Source organism: Danio aesculapii, chromosome 9 (genome assembly GCF_903798145.1).
Source record: "Danio aesculapii chromosome 9, fDanAes4.1, whole genome shotgun sequence".
Classification (NCBI taxonomy): domain Eukaryota; kingdom Metazoa; phylum Chordata; class Actinopteri; order Cypriniformes; family Danionidae; genus Danio; species Danio aesculapii.
Genome location: NC_079443.1, coordinates 34,101,607 through 34,124,230, shown reverse-complemented (window position 1 = coordinate 34,124,230; position 22,624 = coordinate 34,101,607). Strand labels below are relative to the sequence as shown.

Sequence of the window (22,624 nt, the reverse complement as noted above, 5' to 3'; positions counted from 1 at the left end):
TTTTTACAGTGCATATGGTCCTGTTGGCCCACAAATGCTGTTTTTGTAGTTTTTGTTTAAAAAAGTTTTACATTTTAAGCAAAAAAATTGTGTGATGTGTAAACCCACTCCCAAACTACTCATATATTTGTGTTCAAAAGTTGTACACACCAAGAATGAGAATAAAGATAAATGTTGTGTAAATGAACAACCAAACACATAAAACATGTGTGATTCTAAATAAGACTTTTGGTCATCTCTCCCTGTGATAATGACTTTTCAGAGCCAACAAAACCAATCAATGTCATATCAGCGCATGTAAAGTGTCGGCTTAACTTGCAGACAAATGTAGAGGGGCATACCTGACCAAAAAGAAGCAAGTGTCCAGTTACAGTTTACAGTACACTCAATGACTTTATAACTAACTCTAACCTTCCCGTCTCTATCACACACATACTATAAAGGGAGTATTTGCTCTTGTCTTATGTTGCAGTGAAGTCTTCATATCACTCTTTCCACCTCTCAGCATCAAATGTCAAATTAACTGGTCTAATCACTCTCCCTAGTGTTCTTGTTCCTTTGCTACTCCATCTGAGGTATTTTTAGCTCTGAAACAACTGGGCTCCTAAAAATGGGTTAGAGGGACACTGCTATGTAAGGTATCCTGCCTGCTCTCTCCCATCCTATTACCAGCACAATCAGCCACTCTTTGTCTCTGCTCAGGAGAGAAGGCAGAGAGTCAAAGGTTTTTGCCTGAAGAAAGCTGACTTTTCATTTTGCAGACTTTTTGACCCTCTGGAAGAAGGCCTGGGCAGTTGGCATAACAATTATTGACTTCTATAACACTTCTATACCAGAGGTGTCAAATAGCCAGTGAAGCTGCATGAAGAGACACAGATTCTATTTGGAAAGGTCTTTGATACTATAGACCATGCAGACCATTTGGATCTTGCTGCTTGCCTCTATGGGCTTCTCCACTCTGGCCAGTGCTAAGAAAGGCCTCGAATTCCCTCGTTATGATGGCGAAGACCGTGTCCTGGACATAGATGATAAGAACTACCGCAAAGCTCTGAAGAAATACGACATGCTGTGTCTGTTCTACCATGCTCCTCCACCGGCTGCCAAAGAGCTTCAGAAACAGTTGCATTTGACTGAACTAGTGCTGGAGGTGAGTGAAGAAATGGCAAGAAAGAATATATGATAGGAAACAGACTGAATGGCATGTTTATTGGAGCAAAGCAGCAACAAACTGCCATTTTAAGACAGTTTGAGTTGAAATTACTTAGAAAATGTAATTGATTCAACTTAAAAATGTAAGGCAACATAATTGGTTGATGTCTGAAGTTGGTTTCAAACAAGTTGAAATGACAAAAAAATTTAAGGCAGCAATAGATTTACAACTGTTTTACATTTTTACAGCTATACATTTACAGTGCAGATACATTGCAAAGGGCCTTCAACAATTTGGCAGTGGTAAATAAAAATGTAAATATATGTAATGTAAAATATTTTGGTTTAAACTGGTTTCAGGCATTTCTTTTCAATAATTTGTTTGGTTTGATAATAATTTATATATTTTTGGAAGTATAATTTATAAAGTTGTCATGCACTTGCAAAGTAAAAGTAGAATGTATGTTGTGAGACTGCTAGTTGAAATGTAGCGATAAATTTGCTTAAAAAGTCAGCAGAAGGGGACCATCAACGTAAAATGCTACCTTTTTCAGTATTAAATAAACCAGATCGGTCATCTTACTTTTTTCAATAAATTTTTTTATCAAATATATATATTTTAATTACCATAAAAATATTTGTAAACAATTTATTTGATTTTACTTTTTCGACATTATGTCAGCTACAATGTTTGCAATATCTAAAATGCTTAGAGGCCCTGGGACTGCAGCTGACTGTCATGTCCATCTTCACATGGCTCTATTTTTTCACTTCTGTATTTAACTGGATTAAAAAAGTCATCACGTTAATCAGACACTTCATTTTCAGTCCACCTGATAGCTTCTAAGGGCTTTCTGAATATCTGAATGTGTGTTTGTGAAAGTGGTCCAAGCAAATTGTTTTTAAAATTCAACCATTTAAATACTTATATCATTATGAAAGCAGAACACAACGGGTATGGAACCAAGAGAACTTCTAAAATGATTACATAAGTGCTCTCCTTTACTCCAAATTCATGGCTCACAGGTTCACTATCTAGACAATGATGTCAATGTGTACTCTGTGTACTTACAATATTTACTTCAGCAGTACATACTGTAATGTTTCTAAAGAAAGTCTGTAATCATTTCAACCGATATGCCAACTTGTGGCCTCCAACTGTTCCTTATTATTGGGAGGGGGCTTCTGTCTCATAGAATGTAAACCATGTTTACAATAACATACATATTATATTCCTTTTTGGCGTATCACCAAGAAGGATGAACCACATCCAACAGGAGTAACTGCGTATGCATGAGGAAGCTGTCTAAAAGGAATGTCTGTGTGCTAACCCTGATTGTATCCCAACACATAAAACCATAGCTGCCCAACTCACTGCAGAATTAAATGTGCACCTCAACTCTCCTGTTTCCACCAAAACTGTTTGTTGGGAGCTCCACAGGGTCAATATAAATGGCTGGGCTGCTATAGCCAAACCATTGGTCACTCATGCCAATCCTAAACGATGGTTTCAGTGGTGTCAGCAGCGACTCTCTTGGGCTGTCGCCAATGTAATACATGTATTTTCTCTAATGATGCCACCTTCACTGTCTTACCCACATCCGAGAGAGTTACGGTGTGGACTACCAAACCATTCTGGAAGACCATGTGTACCCAATTGTTCAAACATCGTATCTGTGTATAAAGCTACGGTCACACTTGACTTTTCTCCCCATAGACTTCCATTGATTGCACGCGAATGCGTCAGACCGGAAACGCAGGGTCATGCGTCAAGTTTCGCATGTTGCTGCGGTGCAAAGTTCAAGCTTGGTGAACTCTAACCTGCGAAATCACATCACTTGACTGCATGAGATCAATCGAGGATCAAAACAAGACCTCTCTGGACAGAAATTTAAAACATGGAGCAATCGTTGGCTTTTTTAATGTCTAATTACCTTGTTTAATCCCGCCCCATTTCGCAGCGCCGTACGACAGAATTTCGCACACACAAAGCCCAATGTGACCGCAGCTTAAGGATGATAATGCACAAAAACACAGAGCAAGACTGGTGAAGGTGTGGTTTGATGAACATGAAAGTGAAGTTGAACATCTCAAAAGGCCTGCACAGTCACCAGACCTACATATTATTAAACCACTGTGGGGTGTTTTGGAGAAGCAAGTCAAGAAATGTTTTCCCCCACCAGCACACAAGAAGAATGGTTGAAAATCCCTCTGGCCACTGTGCAGGACTTGTCATTCACTTGTCATACACATGTAGGCAAAAGGAGGGCCGTAAAACATACTAATGAAATATTGTGGTCTAAAACCAGGCTTTTTAGTTTCATTGTGCTCCATTGTGATTAATTTGTTTTCCCACAGTTAGCTGCTCAAGTCTTGGAGGAAAAGGATATTGGCTTTGGAATGGTTGACTCCCAGAAAGATGCAAAGGTTGCCAAGAAACTAGGTGAGGCAAAACATCTCAGATTACTTTAACAGACTATTTGTGATTCGTTGATTTCATGGCACTATTAAAAAAACTCAATTTTGATTGGTTAATTGTTTTTTTTTTTCGTTTTTCTAAAAGAATTAGAGAAATAAAGACAGTATTATGGACACATGATGCATATATAATGGCCTAGATTTCTAATTACATCTCCTTCTAAAAAATACAGCAGTTTAATACAAGACCCTACTGAAAAAAAACTGTCTAAACCAGCCTAAGCTGGTTGGCTGGTTTTAGCTGGTCAATCAGGCTGCTTTTAGAGGGGTTTTGGCCACTTCCAGGCTGGTTTCCAGCCATTTCCAGCCTGGTCTTAGGTGGTCAGGCTGGGAGATGACCAGCTAAAACCAGCTTGACCAGACTATCCAGGCTGGGAGCCCAGCCAAAACCAGCTATGTCCAGCTTAAACCAGGCTGGTCAAGCTGGTTTTAGCTGGTCATTTTCCAGCCTGACCAGCTAAGACCAGGCAGGAAGTGACCCCTCTAAAACCAGGCTGTACAACCAGTTAAAACCAGCCAACCAGCTTAGGCTTGTTTAAGCTGTTTTTTTCAGTACATTGATACTGATACACTATAGATTAGGCTATACACAGACTGACCATGTGTTTCATTGTAAGGTTTACATGAGGAGGGTAGCGTCTATATCTTTAAGGATGACCGTGTGATCGAATTTGATGGACTTCCCTCTGCAGACACTCTTGTGGAATTCCTTTTGGATGTAAAGAATCTGTATTTATCATAAATCCAGACATTTAATTATCTTTACTACCTTTCAATGTCATTTTAACTTTATTGCATTCTTCATATTTCAGCTATTAGAAGATCCGGTTGAGATAATTGACAATGCTCTGGAATTACGAGCTTTTGACCGTATGGAGGAAGACATCAAACTCATTGGCTTTTTCAAGAGTCATGAGTCTGAACGTGAGTAAATCTCATAGTTTGTGCGCAAACTATGAGAGAGAGGAGGTATCTGAATGTTCAAAGACAATTTTATCCTTTAGCTGCAGTCATATGATCTCTGCACATGAACTAATATACACTTAAAAATAAAGGTTCTTAATTGGCATCAGTGGTTCCATGAAGAGCCTTTAAATCCATGGAATCATTGAGTTCTTTAGAGTGCACAAAGATTTACACTGAAACCTCATGAGGTCTTCTGAACACTGTAGACTACTCTTTCAAGCTATAGTTAACATTTCAAGGTCATTTATAATAAGCTACTACTTTGTTAGAGTTCTCTGTTAAAAATAAAGTTTCTTTAGGCATTTGTGGTATTATAAAGATTTTTTAATATCCATTAAACCTTTCTATTGTCTTTTTATTCTGAGTAAAGATTCTTTAGGTTATTAAACTATTTTTATGCTAGGAAAACGTAATTTTTTAAAAGTGTTCACTGAAAGGTTTGAGAAAATAAAATGCTGCTATTGTTGTGTTGCTACAATAACTATTTTTAAGAGAGTTCAGTGTAATATATGTTAGCATTATTAAATGTCTGTACATTCCAGTACACTGAAATAGCATAAACTCTCTGGAGCATTGTAGGCTACTACTCATTAAGCTACATTTGTAGGTCATTTATATGAAGTCACTCTGTTAGGCTAAATGCTTTTTTAGATTAATGGTTCCATGAGGATATTTTAATGTTCATGGAATACTTTTATTCAACAAAATATTCTTTACAGTGTACTTTCTTTGTGTTAATAAAATGTTCCTTAGTCTTACTAAATAAATTAAACTGTTCCCTGAAAGGTCCTTTGGGGAAATCTCAAAAGACTGCTACAAAATACTGTTGGGGTTTTAATTTAAATGAGACCTTATCAGTTCTCGTAACATTCAAGGCTACTACTCTTTCAAGCTATAGTTGACCTTTAGAGGTCATATTTTCACCATTCCTTTAATCTACAACCCCCAAATTAATGTTTCCAATTACAATCAAATGGGAATTTACAGCGGGCAACACAGTGGTTCAGTGGCTAGCACGGTCGGCTCACAGCAAGAAGGTCGCTGGTTTGAGTCCTGGCTGGGCCAGTTCACAGTGCATGAGTTCTCTTTGTGTTCACGGGGGTTTCCTCTGGGTGCTCCGGTTTCCCTCACAGTCCAAAGACATGTGGTATATGTGAATTGAATAAACTAAATTGGCCATAGTAAATGAGTGTGTATGGATGTGTATTGTGACCTCTGATGAATAAAGAGACTAAGCTGAAGGAAAATGAATGAATGAATGAGAATTTATAGCTTTACCATTGCCTTTAAAAACAAATGATAACTAAATAAATTATTTCTCTTCTCATTTCTCCTCAGATTATCTTGCTTTCCAAGAGGCCGCTGAACAGTTTCAGCCTTTTATCAAATTTTTTGCCACCTTTGAGAAATCTGTGAGTATTATGTTATTATATGCTGTTTATGTTCTGGGGATCTTTATTATTATTTTCATTTAGTGGAGTGGACAATTCTTGGAAAGCCATTAGTGGTAAACAATTTGCTTTTATTTTTACCTTGTAGGTTGCTAAAGAGCTGACTCTGAAGATGAATGAGGTGGACTTCTATGAGCCCTTCATGGAGGAACCAGTAACCATTCCAGACAAACCCCACTCAGAAGAAGAGCTGGTGGCCTTCATATCTGAACACAGGAGGTAGGGCAGCTACATTAATAGTATTCTGAAAGATAAACAGATACTGCAAATGCATCTCATACTACATACATGGTTTTTATCCACAGACCAACTCTAAGAAAGCTTAAGGCAGAGGACATGTTTGAGACCTGGGTGAGCTACATTTTTGTATTTGTAATTAAATGACTCTTAGATTTATTTTTTTTTGTTTGAGTATAATAATTAAATTAGTTTTCACAATATTTGATTCTAATATTTGTGTCAGTTGTGGCATCTTGTATCTCCGATATTTTAAACATATTTTCAGCCTCAGACATCATGCTGACTTTTGACTGAACATCAGAATTGAGTCACACAAATTGATCTAATTGATTAGATTGATGGAAATTGATAATTGATAGGATTTCCAGATATTTTATGTGTTGCAGTCTGTAAACAAATCCCTCATGGAAATGTTCACTATTGCGTCAAATGCTTAACGTCATCAACTAAACATTATATTTTCAAAGTATGTGAAGTTCACATCATCGACTCTTTATGATTACTTTAAATATCTATCAGATGCCCATTGGTCCTTATCAATAAAAAATTTTGATGGAGTCCTGACACTTGCTGTCAATCTGTAGGTCTGGCTAAATATAGTTAAGTCAAGTCACCTTTATATCCTTAGCACTTTATAAAATACTGATTGTGTCAAATGAACTTTACACAGGCAGGCAAAGTAGTAGAATCAACTATCAGTTACTGTGTGAAATTCAAACATTTGAAAAGTTCAATTCAAGTTCTATTAAAGACAGCAATGGAAGCCAGTTCAGTGTTCAATCTATGTAGTGAGGCACAAATGTCTATGATGAGGGGTGTGAGTCAGTTGTATGACAGCTCAATTAATCTCAACTAAGCAAACCAAAGTAGACATAAACAGAGTAAAAAACCTTTGAAACAAACAGGCTCAGTCGAGGGACCATTTCTACTCTGCTCTAGCAAAAGAAGAAAGGCTTCAATTTAGCCGACAACTGGCTTATAAGTAGCTTTGATGAGTTTTTTGATACAACTGCAGGTATGAGACAGTTCTGGCATGGTGCATTCAAAATGGCCATATGTAGGGGTTTTGTCTCATCACTGTGGTCTCTAATGAGAATCTCTAATAAACGCTTGTCTCAAGGTCTTTGGTGAAGAACAAGGGCTGTTCTGTGTTGGTATAGATCCAGTTGTGGTCTGGATAAAGACCGGAGCCCCCCCGAGCCTTTCCTGTTACCTTTCCTGTTCATCCATGAAAAGCATAGGTCTCGAGCTGCGTCCCAAATCGCATGCTTATGCACTATTCAACGACATTTTGTTGTATAAATAGTGTAAGTAGTATGATCACACTGAAAACTCTAAAAATAATAAGTGCACTTTAATTACCCGGATGATGCACTCATTCGACCGGTAAAATGAAGCGTGTAATGATGGACACTCAACAACCGCAGGTTTGCTCACGTCACGGAAGGGGCGGAGCTATCAGGCGCACAAGTTGGATAACTTTATTTTGGATGGTGAAAGCAAAATTCTCTTACGAGAGTGATTATAGCGCCTCCTGATGGTGAATGCGGTTCTACCATGCGGTATTATTTGGTTGTTTTGTCATTTATTTCACTGATTTGGCAACCGTCAAAAGTCATTAGGGAAATGGTTTGAATTTCTGCTTTGTAAAAAAACATTAGTGTTCCATTTGGGACGACACTACATACATATACTATGCTGTTGAGTGCATAAGTACATAGTGCATGAGTGCATAGTGTGCCATTTCAAACGCAGCTTCCTGGAGGGCTGCAGCTCTGCACAGTTTAGCTCCAACCCTAATCAAACACAACTGATCTAAATAATCAAGGTACTCAAGACTACTATGGATTATTCATAGATATTTACATTAGATGTCACCTACCCTGTTGTTGTCTATTAGAAGGAATGTGTCAATAGAGCCACCATTTTAGTACAGGGTAGCTCTCCTTTGAAATGAATGCGGGACCAAGCTGCAGTGGAGGACTGTGGTCATATCCAGAGCCAGAGATATACACATACACACATATATATCTATGATCTAAAGTTTTCCCGGTTGTCAATATTCAATTTATTTTTTTTTAATTACAAAAATGATCATTTAGCATCACTTCTCTACATCGATGGATAAGTGACCGCACGGGTATTACTGACAAAGAGCGAGTGTTTGTGTGTATGGAAATGTACTATCCACCCTCCCTGTTAAATTTGATCAAATCCGTGTCCTGAAACACACCTCTTTTCCTGCTTTCACTTCTTATTCTAACATAGGGAGTGATTTGTTTGTGAATGAATCTCCGTTATGAAAGAATCGTTCACTTAGCCGGCAATAACACAAGTTTCTAGCACCACAGCATCTTGTTGTCATATTTAATTTACAGTGTTTGCTGATTTTATTCAACAAAACTAGCATAAGCCTAGCATTTAGTGCAAGTTGGTGCTGCTTTGCCTTAAGGTGAATACAGTAAGTGACTGTATCATCAATAACGCTCCTTGTTGAGCACATAAATTCATAACATACAAAAACGTAAAAAACGAAATCTTACCTATGAAATGCTCTGCCTTTGTGCTTTATTTTCTTTGTTTGCTCATGACTACACCCGTACACAGCACTAAAGTCCAGCATCTTCACATTGGCACACTGTCTTGACTAGTGCGGTTGAATGACTTTTGTGCTGGGAGCACTGTACAAATGTGGCTGTGTTATTGACGTATACTCAGGGTCCGTATGTGATATCTAGTGTATATATGTGGACTATTAAGCAGGTGTGAGTTGGAGGTGGCTAAAGCTAAACGATGCAGAGCTGCGGCCCTCTATGAATTGAGTTTCAGACCATTGATAAAGTGTCTTTGATAATCTATATTTAAAGCTCTAAATAAATATATAAAGCTTAGTATATAAAGCTTGTATCTCATATAAAGCTCTATAGAAATGAAAGTGACTTGACTTGATAACGTGGAGTGGAGGAATATTAGCAGATTCCGTAAATCAATGAAACTGAAATAAATGATCTTTTTTCACAGGAGGATGATTTGAATGGGATTCACATTGTAGCTTTTGCTGAAGAGGAGGACCCTGGTATGTGCACTTTCACATACATAATTCCTTATAAACCAAATGATGCATAAAATTACAAAGAAATAAATGTTTGACCTTATATATATATATATATAAATTAATTTTTTAATTTTTTTTTAGATGGTTTTGAATTCTTGGAGATTTTAAAGGAAGTCGCCAGAGACAACACACACAACCCAGACCTGAGCATTGTGTGGATCGACCCAGACAACTTCCCATTGGTGACTAAAATCTGGATAGAGTCATGACAGTAGAAAATACAGTTTCTTTCTTTTAAGCTTCTCTTTATGTTCACATTTTGTTTCATAGCTCATTCCTTACTGGGAGATGACCTTCAAGGTAGACCTCTTTAGACCACAGATTGGCGTGGTTAATGTTACAGATGTAAGTGCAATACTTTTATTATATCATTATTATTTTATTCTTATTAAGTAAATAATACTGACTTAACATTCATTGACTCATGGCGGACAGGCGGATAGTGTGTGGTTGGAGATACCCAATGACGATGAGCTGCCGACAGCTGAGGAGCTGGAAAACTGGATAGAAGATGTCCTTTCTGGAACAGTAAACACAGAAGATGATGATGATGACAATGATGATGATGATGATGATGACGACGACGACGACGATGATGATGATGATGATGACGATGATGACAATGATGATGATGATGATGATGAATAACTCCTATACTGTGAAAATCTGAGAAAACATTTCTTGTCTTTCAAAAGCTAATCATTTTGTACATCAGTGGATAAACTGCATAGTGTTCTTAATGTTACATTTAAACGATACAAGAGAAAAATGTTTCATTTATACTGGTGACCATTACTTTGGAATCATTTCCATGAAGCTCTATTTAAAGTGTTAATTCACCCCAAAATTGTCCTCATCCTTGTGTTGTTCCAAACCATCATAGCATTGTTCATCTTCAGAAAAAAAATTAAAACATTTTAGTTGAAATCTGAGAGCTCCCTCATCCTCCATAGACAGAAAAGTTCCTGACTCATTTAAAGTCCAGAAAAATACCAAAAAACATCCTCAAAACAGACCATATGCTTTCAGTAGTTCAATCAGAATATTGAGAGTTCAATCAGAACTATAAGAGTACCTTGTGAGCGCATAAACACCAAAAAAAACTTAATTCAACTGTTTCTTCTGCTCAGTGTCAGTATATATTACTGTACATTATTACGAGCACTGTGCTGTGACGTACTATAACAAAGTGGATTATTTTTGTTTTATGTGAGCACAAATATATTCTCATAATTTGACAATCCGATTGAACAACCACTGTGGGCTTAAAATGTCTATCTGTTTTGAGAATCTTTTGTTATATATTTTTCTGGACTTTCTTTAGTTTTTGTTCTTTACACAAAAAAACTGGATGTTTTAATAATTTATTAATGAAAGGTTCTTTGTGGAACCAAAAATGGCTTTTTATTGCATTTCTCTTTTGGAACTTTTAATTTTTAGTGTACAGTATATCACGCTATGGTACATTTTCTTTTCGGAATAAGGCCCCACACTGAAAAAAAATGATGTCTGCTAAATTGTTGCAAACAATTTGTATGGGTTGAATTTAAACAAACAAATTAGGCCTGGTAATGTTCAACTTAATTTTTTGGTGTAAATTCAGCCCAAAAAAATTGTTTACAACCACTTAACTTTAATTTTTAGTAAATTCAAGAAATAATCTTTAAATCTTTTTATTCAGTGCATCCACATGGCAACAGATTTAAGTTTAATATCATTTTGGCCTAAAATTAACTTTTTGGATAACAGGTCGCACAGTGGGAAAATCTCAAAAGACTGATGCGTGGTCATGTGGAATGGAAAAACACAACTATTGGGAAACAATTAAGTAAGAACCCTACACAACTAACAATCGGTAACACCAACAATGGCAGAGCTTGTGTAGGTGCTGCTAAGTTTATTAGCACTACTCCAACAAAACCCCTTTCAGTAACACTATATGAACTAGATGACCAGCGAAGACAAATTAACAAATACACGTCAGATATTTTCAAATAGTATATTTGTGTATATGTATGCATCTATGTGCGATCATTTTCTTGAGTTTATGTCAGTACTCAGCACAGAAAGATTCTTATGTGATTAGAGTATCCCAAGCCTTTGTCTTTGTTTGTTTACAGTGCCACAAACAAGTGTGGCATATATTTTACACCAGTTTAGTGTTCATTTGAGTATGGATGTGAACATTTTTAAAACCACAAAAGAAAAAACCCATTAACATTGCTGTGTCGATGTAGCCTAATTTACTAGCAACTTTACAACAGAAAAGGTAAAGTGATGTTTTAAATAAATACATAAAGTCTTATTACGTTTCATATACTTTAAATGATTTGATACAAAAATAAATAGAAATCAGGTCATTTCATTATAATATTGAAAAAGTTCACATTTTCAATACACTAGTATATTATTTATTTTGCATTAACAAAAAAATAATAATTTTCTTGCTGCATAGTGGGCACCCTCTGCTTGGCACAAATTGTCATCTGCAAGTCACTGTCCTACCTGCATCTTTGTAAGTCTTTCACCTGATGATGACAACCCATAATGTCTAATATTCATATTATCAGTACTTAATTTTGAACAATATAATTTTGATTTTGGATAAATTTCACAACACAAAACATTTGCTTTAATGCTTTTATTTTATTTTATTTGATTTGATTGGGATTAAAGTGGAAAAGGCATTTAAGAAAAGTATACGTTTATATGTAGTACAATCAAAGTACTGTGAAGCAAGATGCATCTGATCTTACAGGTCTGTAACACAAATGTAGCTCAACAGGGTGGAACAGCTTGCATCATTCCAGCAACAGTTTGCGGTAAAAATAAATAAATTAACAGTCAATATTTAAAATGGATTAGAAATGTTTTTAAAAATTGTTCTAAGACAAGAATGGGTATTGTTTATGGCCATGACTTCTGTATACAGTATGTTACTGTATAATATCAAATCATGGTACTGTGAATCAGCATTGAAAGCAAACCACACAGCATTCTTACAGGTATAACTGATCTCCAGGCAGTGTTCAAAACTACCCTCATTATCGGGTTGTCCAGAGCACCAGTTGGTGTAGTCAAATGCAGATCCATCATTCCACAGCCACTGTCTTTCCAAATAAGAGAAGACACTAGTTATACAGAGTGCTAAACTGTGCCCAGACTCCAGTATTAAGCTAATTTAATTTAGTTTGAGGACATCAAAAAAAAAACTTCAACAGTGCAAACAATATATTCAAACAAAGTTTGGTCTGGTTAATTATTTTCTGATTGTTAGCCCAGCAATTGTTTTTGGTTAAAAACAAGTCTAACAGACATCTACAAATAACCCAATACTAGACCAATCACCATATAAACAGAAATGAATGACTATGAATCACAGAACCATGTTTGAAGTCTGTCTAAACCAGGCATGTCTAAGCTCGGTCCTGGAGGGCCGGTGTCCTGCAAAGTTTAGTTCCAACCCCAATCAGACACACCTGGGCTAGCTAATCAAGCACTTACTAGCCTTTCTAGAAACATCCGTGCAGGTGTGTTGAGGCAAGTTGGAGCTAAAATCTGCAGGACACCGGCCCTCCAGGACCGAGTTTGGACACCCCTGGTCTAAACTCAATATTTGATGGCTAGAGTAGTTTTGAGGTATTCTTAAAAGTCTATTAGATTTTCACTGATAGCACAAAATTTGCCCAAATTCTTGTATTAGCCAAGCTGTCTATGTTTAGATGCCTGGGAGCTTTCATTAGTGTTTATTTGCAGAATAGAAAGCCTTTAAAATAATAGTAATTACTTAGTTAAATCAAACTCTTTACCTATGCTGTGACCCAGTTAGATGACTGAGAGAAAAACTTGTAGCATCGGACCCCAAAATTTGTCCATCCGTAGGGGCATCTTTCAACTAAACCAATTGCATTCAGTACAGAAAATTAGGGCTATTGTAATATCCACAGAAAAGATGTAGCTTGTTTTAGTGTGTTTCACAACTTCCTGCTATTACTCTTTATAAAGTTAAAAAACATTAGTAGTTTGTTAGAAGAAACTTCAAGCATTTACAAAAGTGAAAGTATTGTACCTTCTGCGTTCCCCATGGAGAACATGATGAAAATTAGCAGATTTCTCAGCATTGCCATGATAAACCTGAAAATGAATAAGCAGGACATGTTAATGTGTGTATTCATATTCTGTGGATTCTCTATGTATTTAAAGAGAGTATTCAACAATACTTTTAGCTATATTATTCAGCAGGATGTTGTGTCAAACTTTCCTTCAATGTTTCGGCAAAGATTTAGTGAAGTTTCAAAAAGAGACCTGCTTTTATACTTGAGGTAAAGTGTGTAAGTCAAAAAAAAAAGGGGGGGGGGGGTTACAGGATGTGAATGTTTAATTTGAGGATGTTTACATAAATTATTATTGGGAAAATGAGCACATCTAAAAATACAATATTAGATTAAATAAATATTTGTTTTTAAGCAGTAAGCATTTGATAGTTATATTCTATTTGTTCAGGCAAAAGAAAGATTTCCTCCATACTAAAATTGAAGGACAAGAAAACAATAAGAGAAAACAACTAGAGTACATTATGAATTATGGCTTATATAAACAAGATGACAATGATAAAGATGACCATGAAGTGACCAGTGATGATGATGGCCATGAGAATTACTTCATTACTTAATTTCATTTATTATTTTTTTATTTGTATAATCGGCATAGTTTAAAAAATTCAATAGGCTTAGTAAAGTTTCGCAAACTAATTTCGAGAAGAGCACGTGATATGATTGATCGTGGCTGGTCTCTCATCTGTAATAATTTGTAAGCCATTCAGATTATTCCAGACTGGGAATCTCTGTTGTTCTACTGGGGACTTCAACGCCCACGTTGGTAATGTCAGTGGTACCTGGAGAGGCATGATTAGACATGAAGGCCTCCCTGCTCTGAACCTGAGTGGTGTTCCAACTGCTGCTTATATTATGGTGATTCATCACACTCTCCTCAATAGGCATCACTGAAACCCCACTCAGCTGGTTGGAGTCTTACCTCAACGGCAGATCATTCAGCGTTGCCTGGAGAGGAGAGGTATTCACAGTTCTTTAGCTGGTCACAGGGTACCTTTTCTATCTTCTGTTTACATCACATCACTGGGAACCATCATCCAATCCCATGGTTTCTCTTATGATTGTTATGCCAATGACACACAGCTCTATCTTTCATTTCATCCATACAACCCAATGGTAACTGCAAGGATCTCGCACTGCCTGGAGTATATCTCAGCTTGGATGAAAGACCATCACCTTCAGCTTAATCTGGCAAAAACTGAACTTCTCATCTTTCCTGCAACCCCACACTCCACCATTTCTCAATCCAACTGGGATTACCCCATGTACTTCAGTAAGGAATCTTGAAGTAATCCTGGATGACACACTACCCTTCTTACACAAGCACTTAATTGTCTGAGCACTAAAAATTCATTTGTATAATTAGCACTTCTTGTTGAATCACTAAATTCTTTCTGAATTTTTAATTTGCCTTAATTGTAAGTTGCTTAAGCCCCTGCCCCTGCTCCAGTTTGCACATTTGCACTAGACACTTTCGTAATATCAAGCCATAAAAAAATATTGGACATTTGTAAAGTGTTTCACACGGGTAGGTTCAACCTTAAATACCTCATTTGCAACATCTTACACAATGTTGCTCTGTCTTGTGTAAAAGTACTTTTTAAAAAGTATAGTTTAAGTACAGTTAAAGTCAGAATTATTAGCCCCCATTTGATGTTATTTCTTTTTTAAATATTTCCCAAATTATGTTTAACAGAGCAAGGAAATTTTTACAGTATGTCTGATAATATATTTTCTTCTGGAGAAAGTCTTATTTGTTTTATTTATGCTAGAATAAAATCAGTTTTTAATTTTTTTAAACCTATTTTAAGGTCAAAATTATTAGCCTCTTTAAGCTATTTATTTTTCAGTATTATACAGAACAAACCATTGTTATACAATAACTTGCCTAATTACCCTATTCTGCCAAAGGAACCTAATTAACCTAGTTAAGCCTTTAAATGTCACTTTAAGCTGTATAGAAGTGTCTTGAAAAAAATCTAGTAAAATACTATTTACTGTCATCATGACAAAGATAAAATAAATCAGTTAGAAATGAGTTATTAAAACTATCATGTTTAGAAATATGTTGAAAAAAATCTTCTTTTCGTTAAATAGAAATTGGGTAAAAAAAATAAACGGGGGCTATTAATTCTGACTTCAACTGTATGTATAGTATATGCAGAGTTATTAGTTAGTAGAAGATTATAGTAAATTGAAACAGTGTAGTTCAGTTTTCAGAGTTAGAGTTCAGTTTAGTTCAGTTCAGTGTGGTTAAATTTTTCACTGCTGAAAGTCCAAACACTGAAAAGTAAATCTATCGATGCATAGCTCCACAAGTGCCAAACTATGCAAGCTAGTGGCGACAGCGGCGAGGAACAAACCAATTGACGAAAGAGAAGAAAAAAAACCTTGAAAGAAGGTTTCTCTCGAGTTTTTTTAATTCTTCACTTTCGCCAATTGGTGAAGTTTTTTCCTCGCCACATCTCCTCTGGCCAAACTTTTTGTGCAGAGCTACAGTCTAGGCGCCGAAGAACACTGAATGTCCATCGTGGAGAAAACAGGACCATTCACCTGCAAATAAGCATATTTAAACCACTAAGAAAATTGATTTCCGAGCTTTCAATTTTTAGAGAACTATTCCTTTAAGATTTCATTAAAATTCAGGTCACGCTTTATTTTGATGGTCTGTTTGTTCAATTTTAGTTGAATTGCATCTACATGTCAACTAATTTTCATTCAATTATAAGTAGTGTACATATAATTTAAGTCTTCCAGTTCCTGCTGCTGGAAAAACTTCCCCACAGCATGATGCTGCCACCACCATGCTTCACTGTAGGGATCGTATTAGCCTGGTGATGAGCAGTGCCTGGTTTTCTTCAAACGTAACCCCTGGCATTCACTCCAAAGAGTTTCGTTTTTGTCTCATCAGACCAGAAAATTTTGAGCCCTTCTGATGCCGTTTGGCAAATTCCAGATGGGCCTGATTGGTGGATTGCTGCAAAAATGATTGTGCTTCTGTAAGGTTCTGTAAGGTAAGAAAAAAAGCAAAAGTTCTAATCTAGTTTTGTCTCTTCCTTGACCATGAGACTAAAGCCCAAATACTGAGACATTCAAACTGACCAATAAAGAGCTTCATTAATATGTAAGCACACCATAATGTTTGTTGTCTACGTTTTAAGAGTCCTGTTGTGCAAGCAAAATTAGTAGTGTAAACTATTCATTAAATGTCAATGCTTTGAAGTGACTCTAAAGCATGGGTCTCATACTCGATTCCTGGAGGACCGCAGCTCTGCACAGTTTAGCTTTAATCACAATTAATGCACCTGAACAAGCTAATAGAGTCCTTCAGGCTTGTTTTAAAGCTCCAGTTAATGCTGAGTTCAGACTGCATGGTTTTAGCCTCAATTTTGACTCGCTGACAGGTTGAGAAGTCACTGACAAATGCCCAAAATCATAGGCAAATTGCTTAATCACACAGTGTGAACTATCAAAGACGTGATCTGAGAGCATCGCAGATGAGTCGCCAACACCCGTGAGATATTTGGCATGCTAAATATCTAGAGCTGTGTGAAATGTGTTCTGACTGAAAACAATGCTGATTATCTACAGCCAATGAGAGAGCAGCATCCACTAGTATGGGTATCTGCAGGAAAGCAGGAGGATGGAGGAAAATTTAAAAGTGCTTCTATTCAGTCTATTTGGACCCAACAAAGGAAAAACTACACTGTAAAAATGGCAATGATTTCAAGGGCAAAAAAAACTGTAAAAATGCTTCAGCAAAAATCCGTAACCTGGTTAACAGTATGTTTCCTTAATATATACAGCGAATAACCCGTAAATTGATTTTCCCAGAATTCTCTGCATGGCACATCACTTTTTAGGCTTTTTGTTGACATTACTATGGATCTTTGTAGTTGTTTCCCCATCAGTTATGTACATTAGAGGTTTATGTTACATCTAATGTTGATAAAAGATGTTTATTTCATAACTTTCATTAAATGCGTGTTACCATACAGGTGTTTAATAGCTGTGTGAATGACACTAAGCACCTTCTATGCACTGATACACTTTTCTGCTAAAAACTTTTACGGAAAAATACTGGCAACCACAGCTGCTGTTTTTTACCATAAATTTTACGGATTTATTTTTTACAGTGTAGTGGATATTTGATAGGAGCACTCGTGTCCGTTTGGCGTGTCATCTGAGCAATATCACAACCGTGTCGAAAAAGAAATAAAGTTAGAGCGGGTGAGCGCATCGGCCATGGTGCTGTGTTGCATGTTATAAGCTGCAGCATTCACCTTGGTGTTTTTGGCAGGCATATTTAATCGCTATACATTTTACATTGTTCCTTGGCTATATATGTACCTGGCATGTGTATAGAAATAATGCTGATGCGATATATGAAACACAATCGATAATAGGCAAATATATTGGGTGCATAAATTTGTGTAAATAAAGAGTTGTGCCTCACCAGCCACAAACCTCACCTCAACATTCACAGCATTGTTATAGGTAAAGTTTTATGGATATTACATTATGCCATTCTAAAACTGTTTATAATCATAGTCTTTAAAAGGTGCCCTAAAAAATCTGGCATAGTCGAATAATCATGTTCAATACATGGAAACAGATATACTGTGAGCTACAAACCCCATTGTTTCGTTGTTCTCATGTAAATTCCATGAGTGTAAAACCCTGGTGAAAACAGGCCAATCAGAACACAATACAGACTGTTACGTTGCAGGTGTTGTATTCTCAGTGTAGATGTATGTAAAGAAATTGTAATGCAATATTGTAAAAAGAACTATTATGCCATTGTAAAAGAAATATTATGTAAAGGAATTGTAATGAATTTTTCTGTACTCAAAGAAATTGTTTTCATCCATGCCTGTGTGTCTACATTAAAACTAAAAATTAAACTAACTAATTAGAAACTAACAATTAAAAATTGGTCCATATTTTAAATTTCTGTCCAGAGAGGTCATGTTTTGATTTTCTTTTGGTCTCTTGCAATCACGTGATACAATTTCACAGGTCAGAGTTCACCAAGCTTGAACATTCCAATGCAGTGAACTGCGAAACTTGTCGCATGAGCATGGGTTTCCAGTCTGGCTGCCGATCACGCTGCTATGTGACTGTCGTGTGCATGAGAATGGAAGTCTTTGGGGTGAAAAGTGAGGTATTAATTAGTGCTGCACGTCATTCCCGCTCCGCTCATCACTCTAGCAACATAAAAACCCTCACCAGTCCTCACTCAGTGTCCACCCTGGTTACACCAACAAAGCACTGCAGTCGCCATATGGTCAGTGTCTAAAATCTACATTCAAAGTTACAGACCTCACTTGTTCCCTATGGTTTCCCCTCCAGTTATCTTCTTACATCTGGCCATCTGACTAGATATCGCATACGGAGCCTGAACATGCGTCAATAGCGCCACCACATTTGTACAGTACTTCCAGGACAAATGTCATTCAGCCGCTCTAGTCAAGATTAAAGCCAATCTGACGATCCTGGTCTTTAGCGCTGTGTACGGGTGTAGTAATGAGCAAACAAATAAAACAAAGCACAAAGGCAGAACATATCATAGGTAAGATTTAATTTTTTAAGTTTTTGTATGTTACGAACCTTTGTGCTAAAGTATTGCTGATAATACAGTCCCTTACTACACTGACCATAAGGCAAAGTAGCACCAACTCACAATAGGTGAACGTTTATAACGTTCATAAACTAATTTTGAGAGGAGTACATAATTATGATTGAACATGTCTGGTTCCGCATTAACCAATGCATTATTCATCCAGAGTTTCTTACTACAGTAATGCCCCTTCCACCTCTACTCCTCCACCTTTTTCTCTATGGGGTGGCACAGTGGCCCAGTGGTTAACACTGGTCCCTCACAGCAAGAACGTCACTGGTTCAAATCCTTAACAGGAAAGTTAGTGTTTCTGTGGGGAGTTTACATGTTCTCCTCGTGCTCGTGTGGGTTTCCCCCAGGTTCTCCGGTTTCCTCCCACAATCTAAAACATGTAAATTAATCAATCTAAATTAACAGTATAGTCAAACTCTTAATCACCAATATATGTCTACATAGCAAATTATAATCTATCATCAGCTCTAAACAAAGGGAGGGGGGAGTTCTCAAGACCTACCTGAGCTCAAACACCCCGGGCTCAAGGATCTTATGAACTCAGGGCTCTCTCCTGGGACAGTATGCCAAACTCGCTTCATAATCAATCATCAGCTAAGCGTGAACTCTTGAAACACTAGGCTTATGCTAGTTTGGTTGAATAAAATCAGCAAACAATATAAATCAAATATGACAACAAGATGCTGCGGTGCTAGAACGTATTATTGTCGGCTAAGTGAACGAGTCATTCATAACAGAGATTAATTCAGAAACGAATTGCTCCCTCCGAATTAGAAGTGAAAGCGGGAGAGGGGGTGTGTTTCAGAGCACCGATTAGGTGAAGTTTGTTTATAAACTAATTTCGAGAGGATCACATGATTATGATTGAAGCACTTATAGCACTCCAATACTGACTACCACTGCACCTCTACAACAACAGAGAAGCTCTGCCGAGCTTATTCTCCCTCTGCACCACTGCCACAGCAGTGACGCTCTGCCTGAGCTCACACACACTTCCATTTAGCCATTCATCACTACCAACACACTCCCCAGCACTGCCACAGCAGTTAAAACGCCTCAGCGGATGTCTACTTGCTTTTCAATACTGACTTTCTCTGCAACAGCAGAGAAACTCTGCTGAGCTTCATTTCCCCTCCGCACCCCTGCTGCAGCAGTGACGCTCTGCCTGAGCTTACATACACTTCCATTTAACATACCGCTACTGACACACTCCCCAGCACTGCCACAGCAGTTAAAACGCCTCTGCGGAAGCGTATTTACCTGTTATTATTGATTTCCATTGCACCTCTGCAACTGCAGAGAAGCTCTGCTGAGATTCATTTCCCCTCTAGACCACTGCCGCAGCAGTGACGCTCTGCCTAAGCAGAGTCTCCCAACAACAGGTCCTCCAACGCCTTTAAATCCTACATTTGCCTCAGCCATTATCACCTCAGAGAAGCCCAGCTGATTCTCGGTAGTCGACTTCAACCTAGATTCTAAGCTGTTTGTTTTCCCTACTTTCCGTCCTACTAGCATAGGACTCCTTTTACTATCTTCCTCTTTTCTCTTTCTTTCATAATTTTTTCATAATTTCACTTACTCATTCTCTGTAGCTCAGGGTAGCCCCAAGCTCAAATACACTTACTTTTCCAAAATTTCACCATCGTCACCCTCCCCCGCAATAATACAGCCGTAAATGCTTAGTGGGAACTCATATTGCTTCCATACTTACCACCATCACACCTCCACAGCAGCTCCACTTAATTACATTCCTTTGTAGCCATCGTCTCACAAGTTGACGATGCTCTAGAATGCTCCACTGAGCTACATTCACCCATTGCACTACTGCATCAACAATATAGCTCTAGCTGAGCTCATTCCCATATTATTATTGACAGGAACTGATGTTCCAGTGGGAGTTCACACAACTCTCTAATCCGCTGAGTTATACTCACTCATCGCACCACTGTAGCAACAGTGTCACTCTAGCTGAGCTCCTATCCACTTCCATCTTAACATTCCTGCGAGAGCACACATAACACTTCAGGCACTGATTACCAATGCACCTCTGCAGCAGCAGAGATGCTCCTCTGAGCTTCATTCCCCTCTGCCCACGTCCACAACAGTGACGCTCTGCCTCAGCTCATATACATTTCCATTTAGTCATTCACTACTAAAAACACTCCCAGCACTGCCAAAGCAGTTAAAATGCTTCTGCAGAAGAGCATTTACCTGTTATTATTGACTTCCATTGCACCTCTGCAGCAGCAGAGATGCTGCACTGAGCGTCATTCCCCTCTGTCCCACTGCTGGTAGCAGTGACACTCTGCCCTGAGCTCATATACACTTCCCATTTAGTCATTCACTACTGATACACTCCCCAGCACTGCCACAGCAGTTAAAAACGTCTCTGCAGAAGCATATCCACTTCCAATTTATCATACTGATACACTACTCAGCTCTGCCACAATAGTGAAACACCTCTGTGGACACATAGTTACCCTTCAATATCTTCACAATACTGGCCACTCTGGAGCAGCAGAGACACTCTGCTTAAATTTATCGCAAAATTTCACCAATTGCCATAGTAAGCCTCTCTAACAGAGCTCACACAAACCTGCTTTAAACTCATTACATTCATCACACTCTCCCGCCCGGGCAATGCAATTAAACACTGCACGGGAGCACACATAGTTTTACATATTCTGTCTGCCAGTACACCACTTCAGTAGCAGCAACCACTCTTATCTCACCATTTACACCTGCACCGGTCCCATTTTTGCTCCTAAAAGCCTTTTCTAGTACCACCTTCTTAACACTTTATACCCAGCTGTCGGATTTTGCAGTGATCTTCTTAGCCTTTTGAGGGGGTTCTTCAAATACGGCTTCTGTCCCGAGCAAACCATTTTGGGGAGTTCTCGAGATCTACCTGAGCTCAAAGCTCCTCTCTCGCCTTGCAAACGGGATGGAGCCCAGGGCTCAAGGACCTTTTGAGCTCAGGGCTCTCTCCGGGCCAGCATGCCAAACTTGCTTATAACCAAACATCAGCTAAGTGTGAACTCTTGAAGTGAAGTTTATTTATAAACTAATTTCGAGAGGATCACGTGATTATGATTTAACACAGCTGGTTCTGCATTAACTATGTATGATCCACCAATCAGACAATTCGTAACCCACTATAAAGAGCCAGGGTTTCTCACTACAGTCCTCTTCGATTTGAAGTATCCCCCCCTTCCACCCCTACTCCTCCACCTTTCCCTTCATAGGGCGGCACTGTGGTCCAGTGATTAACACTGTACCTCACAGCAAGAATGTCACCGGTTCTAGTGCCGGCTGTTGTTTCTGTGTGAAGTTAGCATGTTCTTGCCATGCTCGCGTGGATTTCCCCCAGGTTCTTCGGTTTCCTCCCACATTCCAAAAACATGGACTAGAAGTTAATTGATCAATCTAAATTAAGCACTACAGTCAAACTCTCATCCAGCAGCATTATCTCTTCATAGCA

The 22,624-nt window shown here is 37.9% G+C and overlaps 1 protein-coding gene across 1 annotated transcript; it reads left to right on the top strand.

Annotated features, from left to right (window-relative positions):
* The first annotated feature begins 648 nt into the window (after positions 1-648).
* On the top strand, positions 649-10,326 carry LOC130235123 (calsequestrin-2-like). Its single transcript, XM_056465526.1, has 11 exons — positions 649-1,147; positions 3,508-3,592; positions 4,245-4,345; positions 4,440-4,551; positions 5,932-6,005; positions 6,133-6,263; positions 6,350-6,395; positions 9,306-9,360; positions 9,481-9,581; positions 9,670-9,744; positions 9,835-10,326. The coding sequence occupies exons 1-11, from the start codon at positions 911-913 to the stop codon at positions 10,045-10,047; spliced, it is 1,230 nt and encodes a 409-aa protein (XP_056321501.1). The 5' UTR covers positions 649-910; the 3' UTR covers positions 10,048-10,326.
* Positions 10,327-22,624: the final 12,298 nt, after the last annotated feature.